At 41.7% G+C, this 24967-nt stretch overlaps 1 protein-coding gene across 1 annotated transcript in view; it reads left to right on the top strand.

Moving 5' to 3' along the window:
• EFCAB8 (EF-hand calcium binding domain 8) overlaps positions 1 to 24967 on the top strand; it is a 3728836-nt gene that overhangs the window by 318611 nt on the left and 3385258 nt on the right. The window contains exon 4 of the mRNA XM_044089017.1: positions 3810 to 3910. Within this exon, the coding sequence (XP_043944952.1) occupies positions 3810 to 3910 (101 nt within the window). The remainder of the gene's footprint in view (positions 1 to 3809; positions 3911 to 24967) is intronic.

Genomic DNA, 24967 nt, shown 5'->3' with positions numbered 1-24967 from the left:
CACTCTGGGGGCTGTGGTGAGGCCAGAGGGTAGTGCTCTGAACTGATAGTGATTGGCTCCCAGCCAGAAGCGCAGGAATCTTCTGAAGCGTTTGTCCATTTTTATATGGTAATACACATCTTGAAGATCTGTTGAGCACATCCAGTCATCTTTTTCCAAGGATGGAAGTATTGACTGTACCAAGACCATCTGGAACTTGGTTTGTTGAACTGATTTGTTCAACTGACTGAGATCCAAAATGGGTCTCCAGTCCCATTTTTTGGGCACTAAAAAGAATCTTGTGTAGACTCCGGATCCTTCTGGTCTGGTGGGACTGATTGGATGACTCTTTATTGAACAATTTTTGGATTTCTATGACTGCCGCTTCCCTGTGACTGAGTGGAATGTCTGGGAGTGTTTTTGTGTTTTTGGATTCGGTGAAAGAGGAATGATGTATTCTCTGGAAATAATCCCCTGCACCCATTTGTCCGTTGTCATTTGTAGCCAGGCAGATTGGTGCAGGGATAATCTTCGCCTGATTGCCTCCAGAGGAGGGTAAGCGGGTCTCCATTCAGGAGTACTGGTAGGAGTTACCAAAGAAAGACTCTCTGGACCCCTGGTTCTGTGGGCCACATCTGTCTCTTGAACGGCGTCTTCCATTGTTACTTCCCCCTCCGCCCCAGGAGAAGTCCTTGCCACGTGAATCCTGGAAAGGCCCTTGGCACTTTTAGAACCATAGCCTCTCATTTCTCTGTTTCCTAGAGTAGGTCCGTTGAGTGGAGACGTGTACCCCCATGGCAGAAATAGTCCTCCCATCTTTCTCACATCTAGCTAGTGTGTCTTTCACCTTGGGTCCAAACAGGGATGATCAGTCAAGCAGAGCATCAATGAACGAAGATATAAATAGCTCACTCCACAAGGTCAAACAAGTGCATTAGGGCATGTCTCCTGATAGCTACGCCTGAACCTGCTGCTCTTGTTGTCCCTTCAGCTGCATGAGCAATTAGCCTCATGGACAAATTGGAAATCGATTCAAAGGTGGCGAGCTGAGAGAGAACCTTATTTCGGACCCCTTCAGCAACTCTTCCTGAGAGACTATCTGTAGTTCAAGGACCTGAGAGTGAAGGTCGATGAAGCATATACACACTTCCCAAACCTCTCCATAGTCCTAGACCCCTTGTTAGGAGGATGGATAGTAGGACTTTCTTCTGCAAGTTCCTCTTTAGTGGCTGCCCATATCTCCATGGCGCCTGCAGGAATTCCCTTAGCCCAGTGTTGCTCATCCTTAGGGGCGGACAAAATCCAGTCAGGTCTCTTGGAGATTAGCTTTGATGGAGTCAGGAATTTTCCAGACCCGCTGAGTGATCAGTTTCATAAGCTCGTCAACGGGTGAAGAGATCCAGGAGGTAGAGGACTGGGCACAAAAAGCCTCCAGGTATACTGATTCCTGTCAGGAAGGCTGGCGGGAAGTCCAACCACCCCTCTACTTCAGGATTTCTAGGATGTCCCCAAAGGAAACATCATCAGGGAGTGACTTAGGGGAACCTTCACCTTAATAGAAATCGGTATCCTCTGTGTAAGACTCTTCAGGGGGTCCAAGTGCTTCCTCTTGCACTTTTTCTTTGAAGGTAAATCCTCAGTGGGATGCTTTAGGGATGTATCTGAAGAAGAAATCACCATGGTGGATTGCTCCTGAGGCTTTAGTGCCCTCTGTCCCAGAAATGAGGCTGTAGGAAGCTCTGATCGAGGGGATAGAGAAGATACTTGGCCCAACAGGGATGGCAAGGACTGTGAGTCCACAATGGACAAAGCCTTGTCCATGATTTGAAAGGCAGCCCCCCCCCCCCACCATAGAGGGATGGGAGCCCAGAACCGAAATAGACTCCTTTGGAAACGTGATCCCACCCTGCACCGAGGAAGCCACCTCCAAAGCAAAAGCCAGGGTCAAGCTTATGAATGCGGTGGCACAGAGGGGCATGGAAGGCTCCAAAAGGACCAAAGTTGAACCCTGCTTCTTAGAATCAGCAAAGAAGCTTTGACCCTGGGAGGTCTCCGATTCCAGCAAACCAGAAGAGCTCAAGGTGATCCTCGGTTATAGAGAAGGAACTCTAACCGGTACCAAGGCAGTTGGAGCCGGGCAGGTCAGCGTCAGAGGCTCCAAAGTCTCAGCTGGAGTTGGAGGAGGAATCTGCGATGGTGTAGATGAAGGACCAGTCCCAGAGCCAAGTTGGCTGGGAAGCGATGATGGATTCAATCCCCTCGCCATCAGGAGCTGGTTGACCAGTCTCATGATGTCCAACTCAGACTCTTAGTTGACTGAATAGAAAAAGCTGAAGGAAACCTTGGTGGTCTCGGTTCCAGGAAAAGACTGTGTGGATGGTCAGCAAAAGGGTCCATTGATTGCGAATGGGAGGTCCTTGGTAAGGAAATAAGGCTAGTCTGCTTCCGTACCAATAAAACCACTAGTACTGAAGCTCCAGATGTCTGCTGCGAAATTTGACTTGACGTTGAATCATCCGTACCTACCGGTGCTGTGGAAGCTGTTGACACCTTAGGTGGTTTTGTCAGTTTAGGAGACGGTTCCGAGGAACTTCTCGGAACCGAATGTGGTCACTTTTTTGTCTTGAATGATGAAGATGAAGAGGAGAAGGAGCTGGCTTCAGTTCTTGGACCCGATATGGCCTTTCAGAGCCTCTTCAAGATCAGTTTGTTTATCCACTCAGTCAAGTTTCTGGCAGAGAAACCATGGCAAATTGTGCAATCCACCTGGATGTGGACAGTACCTAAACAGTAGACAAAGAAAACAAGCCCATCTGAGTTGAGCGTCTTCCTTTCAGATTTTGGCACCTCTTAAAGCCAGCGGTGCCCTTAGATGACCTATCAGCCATGCTGTAAAAAAAGGCCTAACCTTTTAATACACACACAGAGGAAAAAAGTGACAGTGAAAAAGAGTCTCCTTTTTTTTTTTTTAAAAGGATAGAAAAGGGGGGGATTACCAAGAATAGTAATGAAGATTACTCTGATGTAAAGAAAGCAGAAGAGAAAGAGAAGAGATAGTACCAATGTACTACTACTACTACGTTATACTTAACAGTAGAAGGAAAAGAAGGTGGAGAAGCACTCGCACAAAGAGAGAAAGAGAGAACAGCGGGTAGAAGTAAATAGAAGTATAGAAAATACAGAGAAATATAGAAAAAATACTTACAATATACTACTGAAAACGTGCAAGAGATAGGTCGGATGCGTCTGACACCACAAAGTGGCATATGAGATCTGAGGTAATTTAGGGAGGAGTATTATGGGTAGAGTCTAGATTGAGGAGAGTTTTGTGAGGCTCGAGCTGAAAAAACATCTGAGTCAGTTCTGAGGCTCAAAATTGAGCCCACAGTCAAGTATTACATGAAGATTGACAACATCAGATATTATTTTAGTCTGTTTTCCCTTCTAGTGCCTTCAGTAATGTATTTTTTCTGGAAATATGTAGTCTAATGTGATATGCAGTTTAAGTGTGAATATGTATATACTTAAAAATGTGTACTTAGAAATGTGTACCTAATAATAGAAGGTAAAGTGTATAAGCTATATATAGTTTGTCCCTATATGCAGCCTTCCCAGAAATCAAGGTAATTCATTTACTGTTTATGAATTTGTACAATAATTTAATTGAAAGGCTGTGCATTCTTGTTTCTTCAGGTAATGTATATCTAAATAAATTGTCAATATCCTGGAAATATCATAGCAATACAATAATATCCTCTGTATTACAACATAGCAATACAGTAATATCCTCTGTATTACAAACAACAAGTGAATTTCTATTTCTTTCAAAGGATGAATATCTGAACTATATGCTGCTGGAGTACAGAGAAAGAGACTACATGCAGAAACAGTCAACTTTGATATTTCCTAAACCAATGAAACTTATTCCAGTGTAAGAAAGCATATATATATATATATATATATTGTTTTAGAAGGGGCAGTTTTGCATGCTTCACAGTTCATTTTACAGATCTTGGAAACATAGTTATCTTCTGTAGGGTACTGTTGTACAATGTTTAATTTAAAAGGTGTCAGAAAAAGATGGGTTGTATTCTATACACATTTTATTATTTTCTTTTACTACGTTTCTTAATTGGGCCAAGAAAGTTATAAGTTCAGTTCTTAATTTTGTGATGTTTAGAAACTGGCTCATCCGCTAATATTTTCCCCTTCCCTCTTTGCTGAGTCTTAGCTAGCTGTTTCTGTACATAGAATCTATAGGAATGTTTCATACGCATCTACTGTCTCCATAGTTTAATGGTACAGATTGAGCCTTGACAAGCAAGCATAATGGCATAATAACTGGACTGCAAATAAATATCCTTATCTCCTAAACCAAGCCTCAGCAACTGTATTTTTTGTGCAGAGTGCCAAAATCACACCATCTACTTTTGTAAAATGTTCAAGTGCCAGGCACATATATTTAAATACACTACTTTTATTTGTCATTGATCTGTCAATAAAAATGCTGACGTTTGCAAGAACTATCATAAGAAATGTACAAAAAGTAATGCTATGCATGTTCAACTCATGATGTGGGTGCTGGAGTGACTAGACGGGATAATAAGAGTGAGTGACCAATGCCAGCTCACCCACACTGAGTGAAGAGAGGCATTCCCAATCTCCTTATTGAGATACTTGCAGGACTGCAGGTTTATCACCTTGCAGCAAGAAACCTGTCAGACCTACATCATACAAGTGTGCTACTTAGCCACTAGGATACACGTGTGGTAGCATGCACACATTTCCCAAAAGTGGCTATAATGGAGCATGCAAGCTGCCAAGAAGGTAGAGATAGGACAGGATCTGCGGAAATGCCTTCTGCCTAACAACTAACATTTAGTTCTACTTGAATGAATGGGCTAGTGTGCTGTCCCCTCCAGTCAAGGAAGACATGTGTCATTTGGGTGCATGATAGGTACTCATTGGGCTGATCATGCAGACTCAAAAAATGAAATAATAAATAAATTAAATAAATAAACTAATTAAAGCTATGATATCACTGTTCAGTGTCTTGCCCTCTGCTGGTCTCCATTTGTGTTACTCTAAATTTACTCAAGTACTGTTGCCAGGGTAAGTAGGTTACTTACTCTAGTAAATTGTAAATATTTCTAAAATAGTATATAATGTGACGTCCATCCTCTGGTCCAGTATTCAAGAACCCTCAACCCTCATCACTGACACCGGTGGGAGACGTCCACTTAGAACAGAAATGGATACAAACTATTTTCAGTTGCAGCTCTCTTCACCAAGCACAATTTCCCTTAAGAGCACACAGGGAGCACGCTCCAGACCTGGGGCTGGGTTTTCCTCTCCAGGCCCCAAATAAGACTTCACCTTTCTCTCTGCAGAAAACAGTGTTATATGTCCCTGTTCCAAGTAGCTGATACACACACTGTATGAGATTTGATTTTCACACACACACACACACACACACACACACACACACACACACACACACACACACACACACACCTGGGAAAGGCTGACACAGATTTGCCACCTTTACCCAGACTGTAAGGTAGATTTACTGCCATCACGCAGCTACTTTAAGACTCTTACCAGAGTACCCAATTACACTTAGTAAAATTAATACTTATACAAATGGTAGTATTAACCAAGTAGCAAGACTTTCAGGAGCATGAAGCTCAGTGCCACCAAACAAATGCAGCTATTTGCAAAAGTTAAACTGTTTTGTAAAAGATCACCCGCAATGAAAGGTTTAGATATTTTTTATAATAAATAATAAAACAGAAAACATGAAAATGCTATCTGTTTTACAATAAAGGCCGGAGTTTCAATTCACAGGAAATATAAAAAATAACACAGATGGAAAGACTCGTACAGATACAAGAAAACAGTATTTAACTAATCTCACTATATTTTCTAACTAACTGAAGAAGTAATGTTCCCTAGTTAAAGCAAGGCAATATGAAGTGGGTGAGTGATCTTTGTTGTCAGGTTCCCAAGAACAGAGTGCTGAGTGTCACTATCACATCTCTCACTAATATCTAAAATAATTTCATTGCTGGCTATAGAATTGACATCACATGGGGTCACCTGATTTTGTGGTTCCCACACTACCCCCCTGAATAAAAGCTGAACCAGGATCTAGCACAGATGTGTCACAATACACACCTAGGGCTTTGCTAAGGCATCTGGAGACTGTAAAACAATTCCAGTACTTTCATCCTTCCTGGAGAGACTAACCAGTCATTCTCTGACACCCAGGGTAGCTATTAGTTCACCACTAAGGACAATAAGAGGCCAGGCCTTTCCCAGACATTGCGTCTCTGACTGCATTCAGGCATGTGAGATAAAATCTTTATGGCCTAAACCAAGTAATTTTATTTCTGGCTATTTCTGTTAAGGTAAGCTGAGCTGAGCTTAACCCCTTCCCTTCCAGCATTTTCTGTTAACATATATACATTTCCTCAGTTACAACAGTACAGTCTGACATAAATGTATATATCTGATGTTGTCAGTCTTCATTTAACCCTTGACATATGGGACATATGGGTTCTGTTCTGAATGTCAGAACCGACTCAGCCATTACTACAGCCCATGAGAACCAAAAACGCTCAAGCTTAAGTCCTACTCAGAATGCTCCTCTCCAGTTTACCTCAGATCTCGTTTGCCACTTCCTGTGACAGACGTGTTGTCGATAGCTCTTGAGCTAAGTGAATTATTTCTTATAAATATTTGCGCATTCTTTTGTATTAATATAGTTTTTTTCCGTTTCTATTATAAATGTTTACCTTCTCCTTTCCTTTATATCTACCCCTCTCAAATAGCTCATTTCATTAGTAGTCTTTCCTTCTTTAGTTTTTGGTACTCTATACTACCATAGTTGGTAGCCTGTATATAAATATAGGTGTGTGTGTGTGTGTGTGTGTGTGTGTGTGTGTGTGTGTGTGTGTGTGTGTGTGTAAGGCTCCAGAGAGTACCCCTGCATTACCAGGCTATAATTCATACCACACCTTTCCGCCACCTAACCTGGACCGAAACACTAAAGGCGGAGGCATGTCCATATTCATTAAGGATATCCACACCTCCAGGCTAGTTGCTCAGCATAATGCATCCGAGATTATCCAAGTGCAACTAACTCTGGGCAAGACCGCATTCCAAATTGTAGCTTGCTACAGATCCCCCACGATGCCTCAGGATTCCCACTCCTCATTTCTTAATACACTGGAAAATATTAGGGTACAACCTAACACCCTAATAATGGGCGATTTCAACTACCCTACCATTAACTGGGAAAACTACTCATGTACCAACTCTTGTGCTCAACGTTTTCTGGAATTCATAAATTCCAATGCCATGGATCAACTTATCCACACCCCCACCAGAGGCAGCAATATCCTAGACCTGGTTATTACCAACATGGGCAACCGGTGCTCCACACCAGAGGTCAATTCCTCATTGGTCAGATCCGACCATAAGCTAATCATCCTAGACATCCACATCCCTCCCCACCCCTCATTAGGGAAACCACAGTAAAATTTCTCCAAAGCCAACTTCACGCTTCTTAAGACAGAAGTAGCAAACTTCATGACACCCATGCTGACGGACAATAGAGGTATGACTGCTGAATCCTACACAAATGCACTTTATAAGCACTTACATGAGTGCATGGATCGTGCAATCCCTAACAGAACCAAGATGCTATCCTCCAAGAAAAGGAAGCCAATCTGGTCGTCCCCTGCCATAAACAAACCCTACAACAGAAGAAAGAAACTGTTGCAAAAAAGAGTAAAATCCCATGATTGGAGAAACTCCCTGGTCAGCTTCAGTAAGAAGCTGAGATCCGTCATAAAATCCTCCAAAGCTAGTTATAAAAACAAAATCGCCACTGACTCTAAAGACAACCACAAAGCATTCTATAGCTATGTCAAGAATCTCAATGGCAACACTCAGATTTTCTCTGAGTTACAGCACAATAGCACTAAATATACAGAACCAACGGATATTGCCAACATCCTGGCAGATAGGTTCAGTGCTAACTTTACCCCTCTGTCATCCCCTAAAGGGCCCATCTTTATATCAGAAGAATGCAAAGTTCCTGTAATCATGGCTGCACAGGTAAAAAACAAACTATCCAAAGCCAAGAATACAGCATCCATGGGACCTGACGACATCCCAAGCTGTGTTCTACACGAACTACAGAACGAACTGGCACCCCACCTAAGTACCATGTTCAATCATAGCCTCATCTCAGGCTATGTGCCCACTGAATGGCACACAGCGACAGTTATCCCACTCCACAAAGGGGGAGCCACCACAGACCCCAGAAACTACCGCTCCATTAGCCTAACGAGCCTGGTCTGCAAGGCTATGGAGCGTATCATCATGGAACTTATAAACAATGACATTGGTAATCTCCAAACTCAGGACCCCACCCAGTTCGGGTTTGTAAAAGGCAGATCATGTCTCCTAAACCTGATAGACTTCTTTGAAGCAGTCACCAAAGCCGTAGATGAGGGTAAGGTGGTTCACACAGCCTATCTAGATCTCGCCAAGGCTTTTGACACCATCCCCCACTCTGGAATTATAGATAAACTCACTAAACTATGTATAAATCCCTATGTCACAAGATGGGTTGCCAACTGGCTCACTGACAGAACCCACACTGTGAAAGTAGCAGACTCCAAATCCAGCTTCAGACCAGTGACAAGTGGAGTACCACAGGGTTCAGTCCTGGGTCCTCTCCTGTTTGGTATCTACTTCTCTGAAGTACAGGCCAACACAGAAGGTCTTTGGCTAACGAAGTTCGCAGATGACTGCAAACTAGGAGCCATAATCAAAACTCCAAAAGATGTGGACATCCTACAAAAGGGCCTTGCTGAGACAGATGCCTGGTGTCAAAGCCATGGCCTCAAGCTCAATGCCAAAAAGTGCATTGTCATTCCTTTTGGTAAAAACTCAGTACCCATGAACTACCACATAGGTGGTAGTCTCCTTAACACTGAAAGTGTGATAAGAGACCTTGGGACACAGGTGGACAGTAGTCTCTCCTTTGATAATCAAATCGCCACAGTAGTCAGGAAATCATTCTATGTGGCACACCTCGTCACAAAAGGTTTCTCATCCAGGAAAAAAAGAGGTCATTGTTCCACTCTACTCGTCACTCATTAGACCCATTATAGAGTACAATGCCCCCTTTGGTATGTACCTCACAAGACATCTACAACAACTGGAAAGGCCACAGAAATACCTCACAAAGAGGATTACCGGCCTCAAAGAGATGCCCTATGCAGACTGTCTCAAAAAACTGCAGCTTTACTCCGCTGCATATCGCCTACTCAGAGGCGATCTCTGCCTAACACACAAAGCTATGTCAAACCCAGAGCTTTTAGACATGCTCCACTTAAAGAAATCCCAATCCCTACGAGCTACATGCTCTAGGGACCTAAACCTTGTCACCACAATAAACAGAACATGCTGGAGGGATAGATTCCTGTCCCAGAGACTTCCCATACTCTGGAACAAACTACCTATCTATATCAAACAAAGCTCCTCATTAGCACTGTTCAAGAAACATCTTGAGGATTGGATGGGAGATAGGAAATTCACCCCGGGGATCACTTCTGTGGCTCTGCTCGACAGTGGCACAGGAAAATAATTTTCTTGGGTGATGAAAGCCAGGGTACCTTTGGCTAGGCTTATATAGGCCCTAGGGCCAATAGCCTAGTACCTACCTATGAACCTATGTATGTGTTTGTGTGTGTGTGTGTGTATATATATATATATATATATATATATATATATGTGTGTGTGTGTGTGTGTGTGTGTATATATATATATATATCTATATACACGTATATACATTTATATGTATATATATATATATATATATATATATATATATATGTGTGTGTGTGTGTGTGTGCACCCACACATACATATGTATGTGTATATATATATATATATATATATATATATATATATATATATATATATATATATATATATATATACTTTTTCGATTCTCCTTCCTTTTATCTACCTTTAAAAAAAATGTGTGTGTGTGTCTACTTATACCTTTATATTGCTTAATTTTTCTCTGAATATATAGTGTGTGTGTACGTGCGTGTGTGTGTGTGTGTGTGTGTGCGTGTGTGTGTGTGGTCATGTTTACCTGTTTTTTTTTTTTTTGGGGGGGGGGGGGTATTATGGCTGATAAGGACAGAGGCACTTCTGGTTTTAAGAAATACCGCAAATGCAAGTGAAAGCTACCAAATTCTGATATGCATTCTCTTGGTGTTTACTGTCTGGGCCTGGTGCACTTACAGGAAGATTGTTCTATCTGCCATAGCTTCAGTCACTGGGTCCTGGTAGAAAGGAAAAGCAAACTATTTTTGAAGTGGATGATAAAATCTGCCTTTGAAGAGGCTATCTCTGGTCACGAGAAGGTAAGTAAAACTGATGATGTTAACTCATTCACTCAGGAAAAGCTGCCTGCTGAATTCCACCATAGGAACAACAGAGCAGCCTGAGCTCATTTTCAGAAAATCCATTTGTAATACTATACAGAAAACAAATGCTCATAACTCTTTAACTATAAGAGCTACACTAAAAGTGTAAACGCGAAAGTTGTTCAGCAGACACTGACCTTTCCAACAGTGTAAATGTTGATAGTGCATATCAAAGTCATAATGAAATATTTGCCAAGGAATGCTGATATTGTGCAATTTTTATTTTTTGGAAAAGCAAAGCACAATATCTTGGTCTATGTACCATGCAGACCCATACAATTTGAATTTAATTTGTTAGTATGAATGTCAGCTTTAAAATGATACTTTAACCATAACTGTGTGACACTCCTTTCATGAGATATTCACAGAAATATGATTAGTATATTATTTCTCATAATTGATAAATAAACAAAGCATAATATCTCATCACCTGTAACAGACAGAGCCTACATATCAGTGTAGAAGTTGTGCATCTGAATGTCAGCTTCAAAATGACGCATCATTTGTGTGATTACCATGCTCCCTCAAAGATATGGGCATAATAATGAGAAGTATTGTAAATGTATAATTTTCATATTTGTACAAGACTAAACAAACTGTAATATCTGTACTTGTGTACAGTGCCTAGACACAGTTCTTTTACCATGTTGTAAGGAGTAACACTGTCTTCAAAATGATGCATTACTTCACACAATGTGGTGCTCCCTTGCAAAGTTATTTACCAAAATATGAAAAAATCATAATTTCCATAACCTAAGTCAGAAACAAACTTTGATATCTGCCTATGAGTACTACATACAGGTACCATTCTTTTACCATGTTAGAACTATAAATAATCTTTTCAAAATGAGGTATTACTTAGCACATTCAGATGCTCCCTTGCAAAGTTATTTACCAAAATATGAAAAAAATTATAATTTCCATAACCATAAGTTTCAAACAAACTTTGATATCTGCACATGTGTCAAACATACTGGCACAATTCTTTTACCATATTAGAACCAGCAATACTGTCTTCAAAATGAGATATTACTTGGCACATTCAGATGCTCCCTTGCAAAGTTATTTACCAAAATATGAAAAAAAATCATAACTTCCATAACCATAAGTCTCAAACAAACTTTGATTTCTGCACATGTGTCAAACATACTGGCACAATTCTTTTACCATATTAGAACCAGCAATACTGTCTTCAAAATGAGATATTACTTGGCACATTCAGATGCTCCCTTGCAAAGTTATTTACCAAAATATGAAAAAAATCATAATTTCCATAACCATAAGTCTCAAACAAACTTTGATTTCTGCACATGTGTCAAACATACTGGCACAATTTTTACCATATTAGAACCAGCAATACTGTCTTCAAAATGAGATATTACTTGGCACATTCAGATGCTCCCTTGCAAAGTTATTTACCAAAATATGAAAAAAATCATAATTTCCATAACCATAAGTCTCAAACAAACTTTGATTTCTGCACATGTGTCAAACATACTGGCACAATTCTTTTACCATATTAGAACCAGCAATACTGTCTTGAAAATGAGATATTACTTGGCACATTCAGATGCTCCCTTGCAAAGTTATTTACCAAAATATGAAAAAATCATAATTTCCATAACCATAAGTCTCAAACAAACTTTGATTTCTGCACATGTGTCAAACATACTGGCACAATTCTTTTACCATATTAGAACCAGCAATACTGTCTTCAAAATGAGATATTACTTGGCACATTCAGATGCTCCCTTGCAAAGTTATTTACCAAAATATGAAAAAAAATCATAATTTCCATAACAGTTATTTGCCAAGCTCAGAGAAATAAATTTTACATAACACATTTCATAATAGTGTTTTACTTACTATACTGGTCCAGCTTGGTCATGGGTGTTTTCCATTCTTCTCACAATCATGCAGGGCTCTCCTCACTCCATTGTGGAGGTTGGTCAAGAAGAATGCAATGCCCTCCTCAGTTAGGTGAATGCCATCCCTTCTAAACCAGTGAACATCTTCCCTTCCAGTCTTACCTCATCTGAAATAAAGCATGGGTGGACACTGACAAGGGTGCACAGCCAGGGCACATGTAAAGAGAAAAAGCAGGGTAAGGACCGCTCCACTAATATGCCAAGGACAGGCATGGGGCTCCAGATGTTGGTTATCTGTAGTGTCCCATAGCTGTGCCGGCTGCCCACTCAGACTGCTGATACCACTATGGTCTCATGACCTCCTTCAGTGGCAGCAGTCTGCCTTACCTCTGCCTTTTCTCTTTACATGTGCCCATTCGGCAATGGACCTAAGGGATGAGGGACTGAAGTAACTCACTAATTGCTGTCCTGACCTACCGGAAGGGAAGGAGACTGAGGGGAAAGCTACATCAAGGCAACATGTCAAAAGACCAAGACTGACCCAGGCTGTGTCTTTTTGCATGTTTTTGCAGTACATCACAGTGGCACACCCAAGCCCATGCTTACCGAGGACAGCAGCACTATGGGACTGTGCTGTAGAGTCTCCAGGTTCCCAAGTGCGATCCCGGTGGATCACAAGATCCACGCTGGCTGGGTATGCCCCCTGTGATGCACCCAGCAACACAATATTCGGCGATGGGACAACGTAAGGTTTTTGGCTGCTCCCTTTCCAGTGACTCCCAGAACAGCAGAAGACAGTCTTACCTCATCTGAAATAAAGCATGGGTGGACACTGACAAGGGTGCACAGCCAGGGCACATGTAAAGAGAAAAAGCAGGGTAAGGACCGCTCCACTAATATGCCAAGGACAGGCATGGGGCTCCAGATGTTGGTTATCTGTAGTGTCCCATAGCTGTGCCGGCTGCCCACTCAGACTGCTGATACCACTATGGTCTCATGACCTCCTTCAGTGGCAGCAGTCTGCCTTACCTCTGCCTTTTCTCTTTACATGTGCCCATTCGGCAATGGACCTAAGGGATGAGGGACTGAAGTAACTCACTAATTGCTGTCCTGACCTACCGGAAGGGAAGGAGACTGAGGGGAGAGCTACATCAAGGCAACATGTCAAAAGACCAAGACTGACCCAGGCTGTGTCTTTTTGCATGTTTGCAGTACATCACAGTGGCACACCCAAGCCCATGCTTACCGAGGACAGCAGCACTATGGGACTGTGCTGTAGAGTCTCCAGGTTCCCAAGTGCGATCCCGGTGGATCACAAGATCCACGCTGGCTGGGTATGCCCCCTGTGATGCACCCAGCAACACAATATTCGGCGATGGGACAACGTAAGGTTTTTGGCTGCTCCTTTCCAGTGACTCCCAGAACAGCAGAAGACAGTCTTACCTCATCTGAAATAAAGCATGGGTGGACACTGACAAGGGTGCACAGCCAGGGCACATGTAAAGAGAAAAAGCAGGGTAAGGACCGCCGCTCCACTAATATGCCAAGGACAGGCATGGGGCTCCAGATGTTGGTTATCTGTAGTGTCCCATAGCTGTGCCGGCTGCCCACTCAGACTGCTGATACCACTATGGTCTCATGACCTCCTTCAGTGGCAGCAGTCTGCCTTACCTCTGCCTTTTCTCTTTACATGTGCCCATTCGGCAATGGACCTAAGGGATGAGTGACTGAAGCAACTCACTAATTGCTGTCCTGACCTACCGGAAGGGAAGGAGACTGAGGAGAGCTACATCAAGGCAACATGTCAAAGACCAAGACTGACCCAGGCTGTGTCTTTGCATGTTTTGCAGTCCATCACAGTGGCACACCCAAGCCCAAGCTTACCGAGGACAGCAGCACTATGGGACTGTGCTGTAGAGTCCCCAGGTTCCCAAGTGCGATCCGGTGGATCACAAGATCCACGCTGGCTGGGTATGCCTTGTGATGAACCCACCAACCTAAGAGCAGTTGGCAAAACAAAATTGAAGAGGGACCTTCCTGGCATTTGTGCTGAAGGGCTTGGCTGCTAACTGACATGGGGGCACAGAAAGAGCACATGTACACTGAAAAAGCAGGTGAGGCACTCTGCTTTACCTCTGCCTTTTCCATTTACATGTGTCCTTTCTGCAATGAGTAGAAGGGAGGAGCTAATGTAAGCCCTGTTGTCCTGACCTACATACACTGACTACACCTGAAGGGAGGGAGACTGAGTGGAGAGCTACATCAAGGCAAAATGTCAAAGACCAAGACTGACCCAGGCTGTGTCTTTTGCATGTTTTTGCATTACATCACAGTGGCACACCCAAGCCCATGCTTACCGAGGACAGCAGCACTATGGGACTGTGCTGTAGAGTCTCCAGGTTCCCAAGTGCGATCCCGGTGGATCACGAGATCCATGCTGGCTGGGTATGCCCCCTGTGATGCACCCAGCAGCACAATATTTGGTGATGAGACAGCATAAGGATTTTGGCTGCTCCCTTTCTAGTGACTCCCAGAACAGCAGGAGACAGTCTTATCTGAAATAAAGCATGGGTAGACACTGACAAGGGTGCCCAGCCAGGGCACATGTAAAGAGAAAAAAGCAGGGCAAGGACCACCGCTCCACTAATATGCCAAGGACAGGCATGGGGCTCCAGCTGTTGGTTATCTGTAGTGTCCCATAGCTGTGCTGGCTGCCCACTCAGACTGCTGATACCACTATGGTCTCATGACCTCCTTCAGTGGCAGCAGTCTGCCTTTTCTCTTTACATGTGCCCATCCAGCAATGGACCCAACAGCCTGGTCACAACTTTGATGTATAGTGTGCTCTGCACATCTTACTGCTGTCAGCAGTCTGCTAGACTCTTATGGCCATGGTACTCACCAAAGCATTCCATGCATAGGTTAATCTTGCAGGTCGGGCATCCCCATGATGGTTCAGCACGTTTTCCCTTGATGGCACAGTTTTGCATCGTGCCTTCCGCCATTTCACTGGAAAGTGTGAGCCTTCTTCAAATCGTGTCATGGGCTCTGGGATGGTAATCTCTATGCATCTTTTCCTCTTCTTGTAGGTGGTCAGGAGGTGCATGCCTAGATGTCTTCTAAACTGTAACTGGCTTGCCGCAATAAAACGGCCAGAACGTGAAAGCTGCCGGTGGCTAGCACTCTCACGAAATAAAATGTAAGCATTCACTATGGCCACATCCCATAGGAACCAGAACAAGTACAGCCACCATTTCCTTGCCTTTCGAGCAGTTGGATACTGCGTCCTGAGCTGATCAGCTCGGTCCACCCCATTCATATATGTGTTGTACATGTTTACAACTGATGGACATGGTACTGCAGCTTTTGTTCCATCGTGCTGTTTCCTGCGTATGCTGGAGACTGCCAAGGTTGGGTTACTATTAGTGGACAGCAGAAATACTGGGTTGCTATCCTTCCATTCAGTTGCAAGCAATGGTCCACTCTGCAGCTGCTTGTAGAACCCTCGAGGCGCTTTACCAATGGCTTGTCGGTTGAATGTTACAGGCCATCCAGACCTATTGGTGCGCATGGTTCCACAGCAGTACAGACCATCCTGCAGCAGTTGCTGTGCCAGAGGGACAGATGAGAAGAAGTTGTCAAAGTAAATGTGATGCTTCTTTCCAATCAGGCCCCGTGTTAGGTCGACCACAACTCTGTGTGCCAGTCCAACGTCTGTGGTCTGCTCTGCCTTTCCAGTGTATACCTGGAATTCATGCACATAACCATTATGTGAGTCAGCTAGCACCCATACCTTAATGCCATACCTCTCCGGCTTGCCAGGCATAAACTGTCTAAATGACAGACGTCCACGGAAGCCGACCATGGCTTCATCTACTGCCACATCACGATGCACATTATACTGTGTCCTACATGCATGAAGTACGGCATCCAGTATTGGCCGTACATGATGGAGCTTGTCATGACCCACAGAGCCCTGTGGTCGTCTGAGGTTTTTGTCATTGCAGTGAAAATACTGCTGAATTTTTTCAAACCTCTCCCGGGTCATGTACTCGGCTATTGGGAAATGACCATACAGATGGTGCGTTTCCCAGTACTGCCTGTATTTTGGAACATGTACAATAGACATGTATATTCTGACACCTAGAAATGTGCGTATGTCTCCAGGACAAACTGGACTCCACCGCTTATCAACCTTGCCTGCTGCAGCCTGCCTCTGTGCAGCATAGCGGTTAGTTTCATCAGCAATAAGTGAATACAGTTCCTCTGGGAACATCAAATTGAGGAAGTCCACCTCTGTGCTGTCGAGTCAAGGTTGGTGACTGGGCCGACTGGACACACAAAATCATCGATGTGAACTGGTCTCAGGCGTTTCTCCCATGATAAGTTTCGTGGTGGGCATGATCGCCGTGCCTTTTTCATTAGCCTCCCAGAGTTTTGAATGCAAGGTACCCTGTGATCAGTTACATTACCCACTGGTTTGTACTGACTACTGAGTGGAGTACTGCACAAATTCCATATTGCGGCACACTCAGATCCTTGCTTGACAAGGAGCTACTTGCTCAGATCCAGTGGACTTTCTCCATCTGAATAAACCTGCTGTAGACTACACCTGAAGTCATGTATAGTAGGAAGCATATCCGCTTCCTCTTCAGCACTCGGCCTGGCTTGGGCGATGGAGGACTGCAAAGGTCTGTCACTCGGGCCACGTCCGTGCCGTAACTCAGATAGAGGCAATTCATCTTCTGTGTCAAAATCTGATTCAAGTTGCTGACCACTATTGTGTGTGCCATCATACCTTAGCTGGGCTAGTGGCATGTCATCCTCACTGTCGTGGTCAGTTTCATCAAGAGTAGTGAGCTCGGGGTTAGAGGGTAGGGGTCTGTCAGGAATCGCTGGGACAGGGGCATCTTTATCCGCAGTAATAGCCTTCTCACGCAGACGTGCCAGTGGAATATGATCATCGGCATCATAATCGTCATCCTCACTCTGGTTTGGCTTACGCTGTGCATCAAGATCCAATTCCATTTCGGACCCACTGGTATTACTGTCAGAATCAGTATCGTCGCCCACGTAAACGTCGGTTAACTTCTTAACAGATGGCATCTTCACTGAGGTGTGTGATGTCGGGTGAATGCAAAGCTGAAAAACACAATTGTATAGAATATAATGTTACTCACCTGCACAGAGGCAGCTGAAAAGCAACACATTCAGTATGTAGTGATAGTTTGACACATTCAACTGTTTCATTATATGTGGTTCAGTTACATTAATTCACAAAGATATGAACTACATTAATAAAATGGATAGTTATATCTGTATGTTATAAGTGAAAATACAGATATGTCTGTGTGTGTATATAGATTATATATTACATATACATATATACACACACTATATATATATATACATATATATATATATATATATATATATATATATATATATATATATATATATATATATATATATACACACACACACACACACACACACACACACACACACACACACACACACACACACACACACATAGATAGATATTATATATAAAATAAGGGATTTCAGAGGCTAGGTAGTTGAAGAATGAAGGGGGTGGCTTGCAATGACTAGAAGCAGAAAAAAAACACAATCTGCCTTGTGCATTCATCAATGTGATAACGAGTTGCACTTCAACAGTGACAGCTCCTAATAGTTTTACCTGAAAAGTGATAATGACTCAGTGCTATATTGTAACTGACTTATTGCTAAGGTGATAATGACCCGCCTTTCATTACTGGAAAGGTATGCATGCTCTGACACAGGTGATAATTGCTGCACATCACCTGTTGAGTAGGTAATCATTATCTCCTTGTGCAGCTGTTATGTAATACAGTAATTCAGTAAAATAGTATAACACTTAGCCCTTCCTCCCACACAAGTTGCACACACTACTGACAAAGGCCAGAAAAATTCCCAAAATATAGCATAGCTCCATGCAGGTAGTAGTCAGCAAGTAATAACATGGGTAACTTCTAGGCAAAACTAAATCATTCAGAATATCTGGAGCACTTGTTTATTTCTTGTGATGGTAGGAATGGACAGTCTGTTTCTAAACGTATCATTTTCAAATGAGTGTCCAAGACTTATTACCTTTTGTTATAATCACAAAAAATATATTAAAGTCAAGGTGAAGAGGGCCTTCACCCTGACTTTAATATATTTTTTGTGATCCAAAATGCATAGAGGGAAATCTAGGTTCTGTTACAGGGTTGGATTCTAGAAAGACAAGTTGTTTTTCTCTATACACTTCTATGCTGTTTGATAGATAAAGCTTATGAGAGATGCTATGGAAAGCAAATAAACCTGCAGTTCAAGGTATGGAATTTGGTTAGAAATGTGAATATCTGACAATACAAAGCAGTTCAGCAAGAAAACTGTAAACATTTCAATATCTCCTTCCATACCTTTCAACTGTGCCTCAGTGAGCTCAGTCCTCCCTCCTAAAACTGTGGTAAGTTACACTTTAGAAAATAAAGACAGTTTACATTATCATATGTGGGAAAGTGGGCTGTGCTCTGGTGAGACCTGCATGGCTTTGTATAGTGTGCCTCGATAAACTATGTTTGGGGTGGTTGCAAATGAAAGAAGATAAATGTAGTACCTAAGACTGCATCACCAATGTACATTTCTCTCCCTTCCGCTTCCTCTCTCCCTCTCAGATTACTTCTTTCTCCAAGAACAAACAAAAGGGGAGAAATAACAGATCAATATAGCCTTTAGTAATTTAATTTAATCGAATCTTAAAATTTTTTGCACTACATGCATCTAAGCTTTACTTATGATGTTCGTATCTAAACAAATGATAAATCTATTATAACTGCACCAGTTCTGCTCACTCAGATCAGAACACTAGAAGTCACAATACAAGTCACAATACTTTTAGGTGAGCTGGCTTTCTCTAAATTCAGGTAAATAAATCTATTAAAAAAAGATTAAAAAAGATGCCCTGATAAGATACTAACCAGCAACCAGGATGCTCTGACTTTATTCACATTTCAGGAGTCTAGAAATGAGCGTGTTTCTCTTGCAGCACAGAGTAGACTCTAGTCCAGTATAAATGCATAATTGTTTTCAATCATGACATGAAGCAATACGTCTAAGTACAGTTAATCACCAACTTACTAACACCCTAGCCCAAAGTTTCCTGAAAATTCATAAATTCAAATGCAATGGAGCGGCTAGTCACCTCTCCAAAAGGGAGATATTATAGTACACCTGATCATCACAAACATGGGGACAAAGTGCTCCACACCGGACGTATACCCCTCACTAGTGAAATCTGACCACAAACTAATCACCCTGGATATACACATCCCACCTCCACCCCCAACACAAAAGACTACAGTGAAAAACTTCTCAAAAGCTGACTTTACACTTCTTATAACTGAGATGGTATCCTTTAATCCCACTGGGCCAGTGGAAATTACATCCCACAATGCAGAATCCTTCACAAATGCTTTCTATGTACATCTCCAAGAATGCATGGATCATGCAATCCCAAATAAAACCAAGACCCTCCCCACCAAGGGAAGGCGTCCTGTCTGGTGGACCCCAACCATAAACAAATTGTACAACAAAAGGAAACTACTGCACGTTCTACGTTCTCTCATAAAAAACATCCAAGGCCAACTTTGAGAGAAAATCGCTATGGACACTAAAGATAACCACAAGGCCTTCTTCAGCTATGTCACAAACCTGGGCAGAAACCCTCAGATATGCTTAGAGTTAGTTCACAATGACAAAAATACACTGAACCCACAGATATTGCCAACATTCTGGCAGACAGGTTCAGTGCAAATTTTTCCCCTCCCTCACCCCCAAAAGAAGAAATACTTATCCCAGCTGAATGTAACCTCCCTGTCATCTCAGATGTCCAGGTGAGAACCGCCCTCAGTAAAGCTAAAAAGACAGCATCAATGGGACCTGACGGTATCCCAGGTTGCGTGCTACGTGAACTCCAAGAGGAGCTAAACCCCCACATAAAAATGCTATAGCCTTACTACAGGATATGTACCTGAACACTGGCACAGCGCTAAAGCAATATACCTTAGGAAAACAAAACCATATGCCTCTAAAACAAAATCATCCTAGAGAAAAATTAAACAGCTAACAACATTTTACATTTCTAGCTTCACATTTGTTAACTTTCTTTTAAAAATGCAGGCATTTATGAGGCAAAACGTGCGAGACGTCAGCGGTAAATACACATCAGCGGTAAATACACAATGCTCCAAAACTTATGAAGTCAAACCTTCCGGGTTTACAGGAAACCACGCATAACGCAAAAAGTGTATTCCCCAAGACACGGTTCGGACCTACTCTACAGTTGAACATACAGTGAAAAAGTACATTTGAAAATGAAATTCCAGAAGCAGATAATCTACAGTAACCATTTTTTTAAAAAAAGCAAATTTAAAAAGTGAGTGCTGTGCATTTCCTCATTGAACAACCCAGCCAAAAACTACGTCTAGACACAGAATCCCAAGTCAATATGTATATCAGTACACAGTGTATGTATACACACATCTACCAAGAATGTAATAGTCGTCTCATATTTGTAAACACTGCATCCAAAATGAATCTGTGAAATACGAAGATAAAATATAAACAGACTATTCTCGTTGCGATAAGTGGTATCAAAGGAAAATATACTCATTTCCATACATTTTACTTGGGAAAAGTGAATTTGACAGTGTTCTCAGGAAGGCTGCGTGGGGTTCCTGGGTTTGGGAGGGTGGTCTGTAGCAGGCTATAAACTGGAAGTCAGTTTTACCCACTGTTTGTTGCACATGGATAATCTGATGCTTCGTGCTGTGCCACCAACCTGGAGGTGTGGGTATCTTTGTCAAATATTGATACTCCCCCCTCCTTTTGTGGTTTGGTCCAATTTTTGGGGCCGAAAAGCATGGAATGAGGTATAATCTGGTAGTGCTGGGGTGCTCTCGGGAGCCTTGAACCAGGTTTCTGTTACTGCACAGATATCGATGTTCTCCATGTTATGGAGAGTTTCGAGTGCATGCATCTTGAGGTTTAGACTTCTGGCGTTGAGTAGCATTACTCTTAGTTTATCCCTTGTGATACCTATGGAGGTGGGTTTGTCTTTTGACCCTTACCTAAAAAAGGCACTATGGGGGTAGCAAGAGCCTTTACCAATATCCGAAAGCCCAGGGGTGACAGGTGCAAGTCGTCCCTAGTGAAGCATCGTGGCTTGTCGAGCATGTCATCCCAGGCTGACAGGCATTGGATCCCCTTTGAATGACACCAATACTTTAGCCAATTGTTAAAATTGATAATTTTGTCTTTATACTGTGGCATCATTCTTGGTGAGGGTAAGATGCTACTCAAGGTCAGGCTCATACCGGCCTGGGTTTTATGCTCAGAGAGCTCCTCTATGTCTCTTTTCATGTAGTCCAGGGATGTACGTCTCAGGTCATTCACACCAGCATGGACAATGACTGAGTGCTATATCACATTCATAGACATAAATACTCGTATGTGCATTTACTATTTTCTTTACACTCCTACCATAAATGGTAAAATTCTGTGCCACTGAAACTGCATGTAAACCCATATATATATAAAATGCATCTGGTCAGTAGAGGATTAAGTTTACATTTGGGCAATTTTCAAAACAGACTCCTTGCGCACATTTTTGTGGCCATGCATACATGTATTTGTTCTTTGATTCAACTTCCTGATTGCATTAAATTATATTCCCTATGTAATACAGCACCACTTGTTAGAATGCGTTTTAAATTTGTAGTTTTAAGCACTCTATAAATAAGCAAAGAACAAAATGTATAAACCAATAATGACAAAAAGGCCACTCAAACTTCTGTTATTACAATCCACCATTATCACTCAATACAAACAATCTCTGCAGAAGAGAAATCATCTGAACAATTCCACATTATAGAAATCCGTAACTAATGAAGAGATTGCCACTGGCAAACAACTTTACAGACAAATCACTGCTCACCATAAAGAAATCTTAAATTCTGCAGGAGACTCCATATACTTAAACAAAATTCCAAAACTGTAGAACTCCATTCCTCTAGCACTAAAAACAGAAAAACATGGAAATTAAAAATTAAATGTCACCAGACTGAAAAATTGATATGTTCCTGCATCTCACCAAGCTTACTGCCATTAACACCAACACATTTTAGCTCTTCACATCTCTATGAAATCATAGTTTATTCTGTGAAGCAGGAAGTTTGTCTGGTAATTTTGATTCTTTTCTCTGTGCTCACACTTGCTGAATGACGATATGTGGAGCAGTGGCCAGGCCTCATTATACAAAAGCAAAGCATTTTAGGTGATAAAAATATTGTTTTATGCAGATGTGAAGACATCTACACAGTGGCTGCAATGCTACAACACTTTATACAGTCAGCCCTGGATTAAAAGTAGGTCATCTACAATATCTAGTTGGCAGTACATCTTTACAGGGAGCATAGATCTCCTGTGGCTGCAGTTAGCTCGGAAATAAAGGCAGCCTGTAACTAATGTTGTGATGTCTAGATACCACATAATTATGATCTGTCAAAAAATAAAACAAATAAATGCTCTGTTTCCAAGGGATGCCTCCTATCATGTCATATGGGGCAGGTTACAGCTTTAAAAATTTTGGCAAGCAAAAGTATTTCATCTCTACATAAGAAAAAAGTACAGTGCAACAGTTGTCTGGGATAAGGTGCAATACCAAACTCCATGCAAACCTCTCAACCTCTAAGACCCAGAAATCTAGACAAAGCCATATATAATGAAAGGACAAAGCCCCGAAATAGGGACAATTTATAAATATTGTTCTTACAAACGTAGAAAATTGATAGAATAACAGATTTTGCATTAGCATGAATTTTCTGAAGAGTATGAAGTCTGTAACTCAAATCAAAGTCATTATTTCCTGACTTCAATCCTCAATGATTTGCCAGAAAAACAATTGTTTTTTGAGGAGCAGACCAAAAATATGAGGCAAAAATCTGGACATTCTGCAAAAATCTGTACAGTTGAGAGGTACAACAGTTCCTACTTCAACAGGTTGCAAAAATGTACATCAGGTCAGCATACTGCAAACATAAGTTTTGCAATTCGCTGTATCTTACAAGGGAAAATACAATTAATAAAAATATGATCGCTGCAGTGTACTGCAATATCTGCATGAAAAGACTGTGTTAACATCATGATTTTGCTTTACAAACTGCAGTTATTATTAGAGAATTAAAAACAAAACTGCCAGCCACAAAACTACCAGGACAAGAAACTAAACGACTACACACCAGCAGTCTAGGTGGACACCTGTATACTTTACTATGGGTGGAGACTACATACTCATCGAGAAAGACAAGACTCCCCTGTTACGGACTGGAAAAACAAAGAAACAAAACTGATCGATCATTAGCTGTCTACAATTTCCTTTTCTTTTATTTCAAAGAAAGATTTAAAAAAGTGTCATCTGGTAACTATTTAGAGCAGTCCATCAAGACTGGTCAACATTTTCCATAATACAGAGAAGGGAAGCTGTACAAAACTAGATGAAGAACTAACAACACTTTTATTTATTTCCAACACAAACAAGTAATTCTCTAGGTTATTTTAAAAATGGCATTTTACTATAAATGTTTAAATTAGCTCTCAAAAGTAGACCAGTAGTATGAAACACTCCCAGCTTCTGCATTCACTGAAATATTCTGACTTGCAAAAATGCAATTTACAGATTTTCTCCAAAGCATAAACAAGCAGAACATCTGGGTACACATATTTATTCCACTAACATTTATAAATCTTAACTGCAATCAAAGAAATCAATCAGTACAACTTTCCAGCTCTTGTACCAGTTGATACTGGCTTGTGAAATACTGTACAAACATGCTGCCACAGTCTGACAGCTATGCATCATAAAAGCCGAAACATAAACAAGTATAGCATTACCAGAGAAAATATGTGAATGTTTAGCTTTAGAAGTCACTGTCAAAAATGGAAAATGTGCATTTAATGCAGCAAATGGAGTAGATTATGTTGTCTTTCTGCAACATCAATTTAGTAAAACTGTGTTGCATTTTACAACTTGGAGGAAAAACACTTGGAATGTACTAATGACTCTGCACAGGAAAAACATTCATCATGTTTGCCCTGGGCAGGAAGGCTGACATATCAAGATCCAGCACTGTCGCACACGCACAATCAAATCATGGTGACCTCCGGCAACACAGCAAAACATAGAAGTAATTATTTGTTGCTTTAAAACTCCCCCCCCCAAAATAATTAATAGATCGAGGAACAAAATCGCTCTTGGACAGTATCCCAGAAAATAGCCATTCTCCCAACACACACTCACATGGCCTTTATCGTGTACATCCCTTCTAAATAAATGAAATTAAAGACATGACTGGGCAAATACAATGTGCATTGCAAGAAATTCTCGGGCTCTGAGAGGCTCGACTACAGACACTGCAGAGTCCACAGCAAACAGGCCACCACTAGAAAAATCAAAAGAGGATGAGCTTTGCAAACTGTCATGTCTTTACTGGTCTATATACACTTGAATCAGTGCCAGGA

This window comes from Protopterus annectens, chromosome 12.part0, assembly GCF_019279795.1.
Source record: "Protopterus annectens isolate FY-2018-M chromosome 12.part0, PAN1.0, whole genome shotgun sequence".
Taxonomy (NCBI): Eukaryota; Metazoa; Chordata; order Ceratodontiformes; family Protopteridae; genus Protopterus; species Protopterus annectens.
The sequence above is the reverse complement of the archived record's forward strand: the minus strand, read 5'-3'. Positions and strand labels throughout refer to the sequence as shown.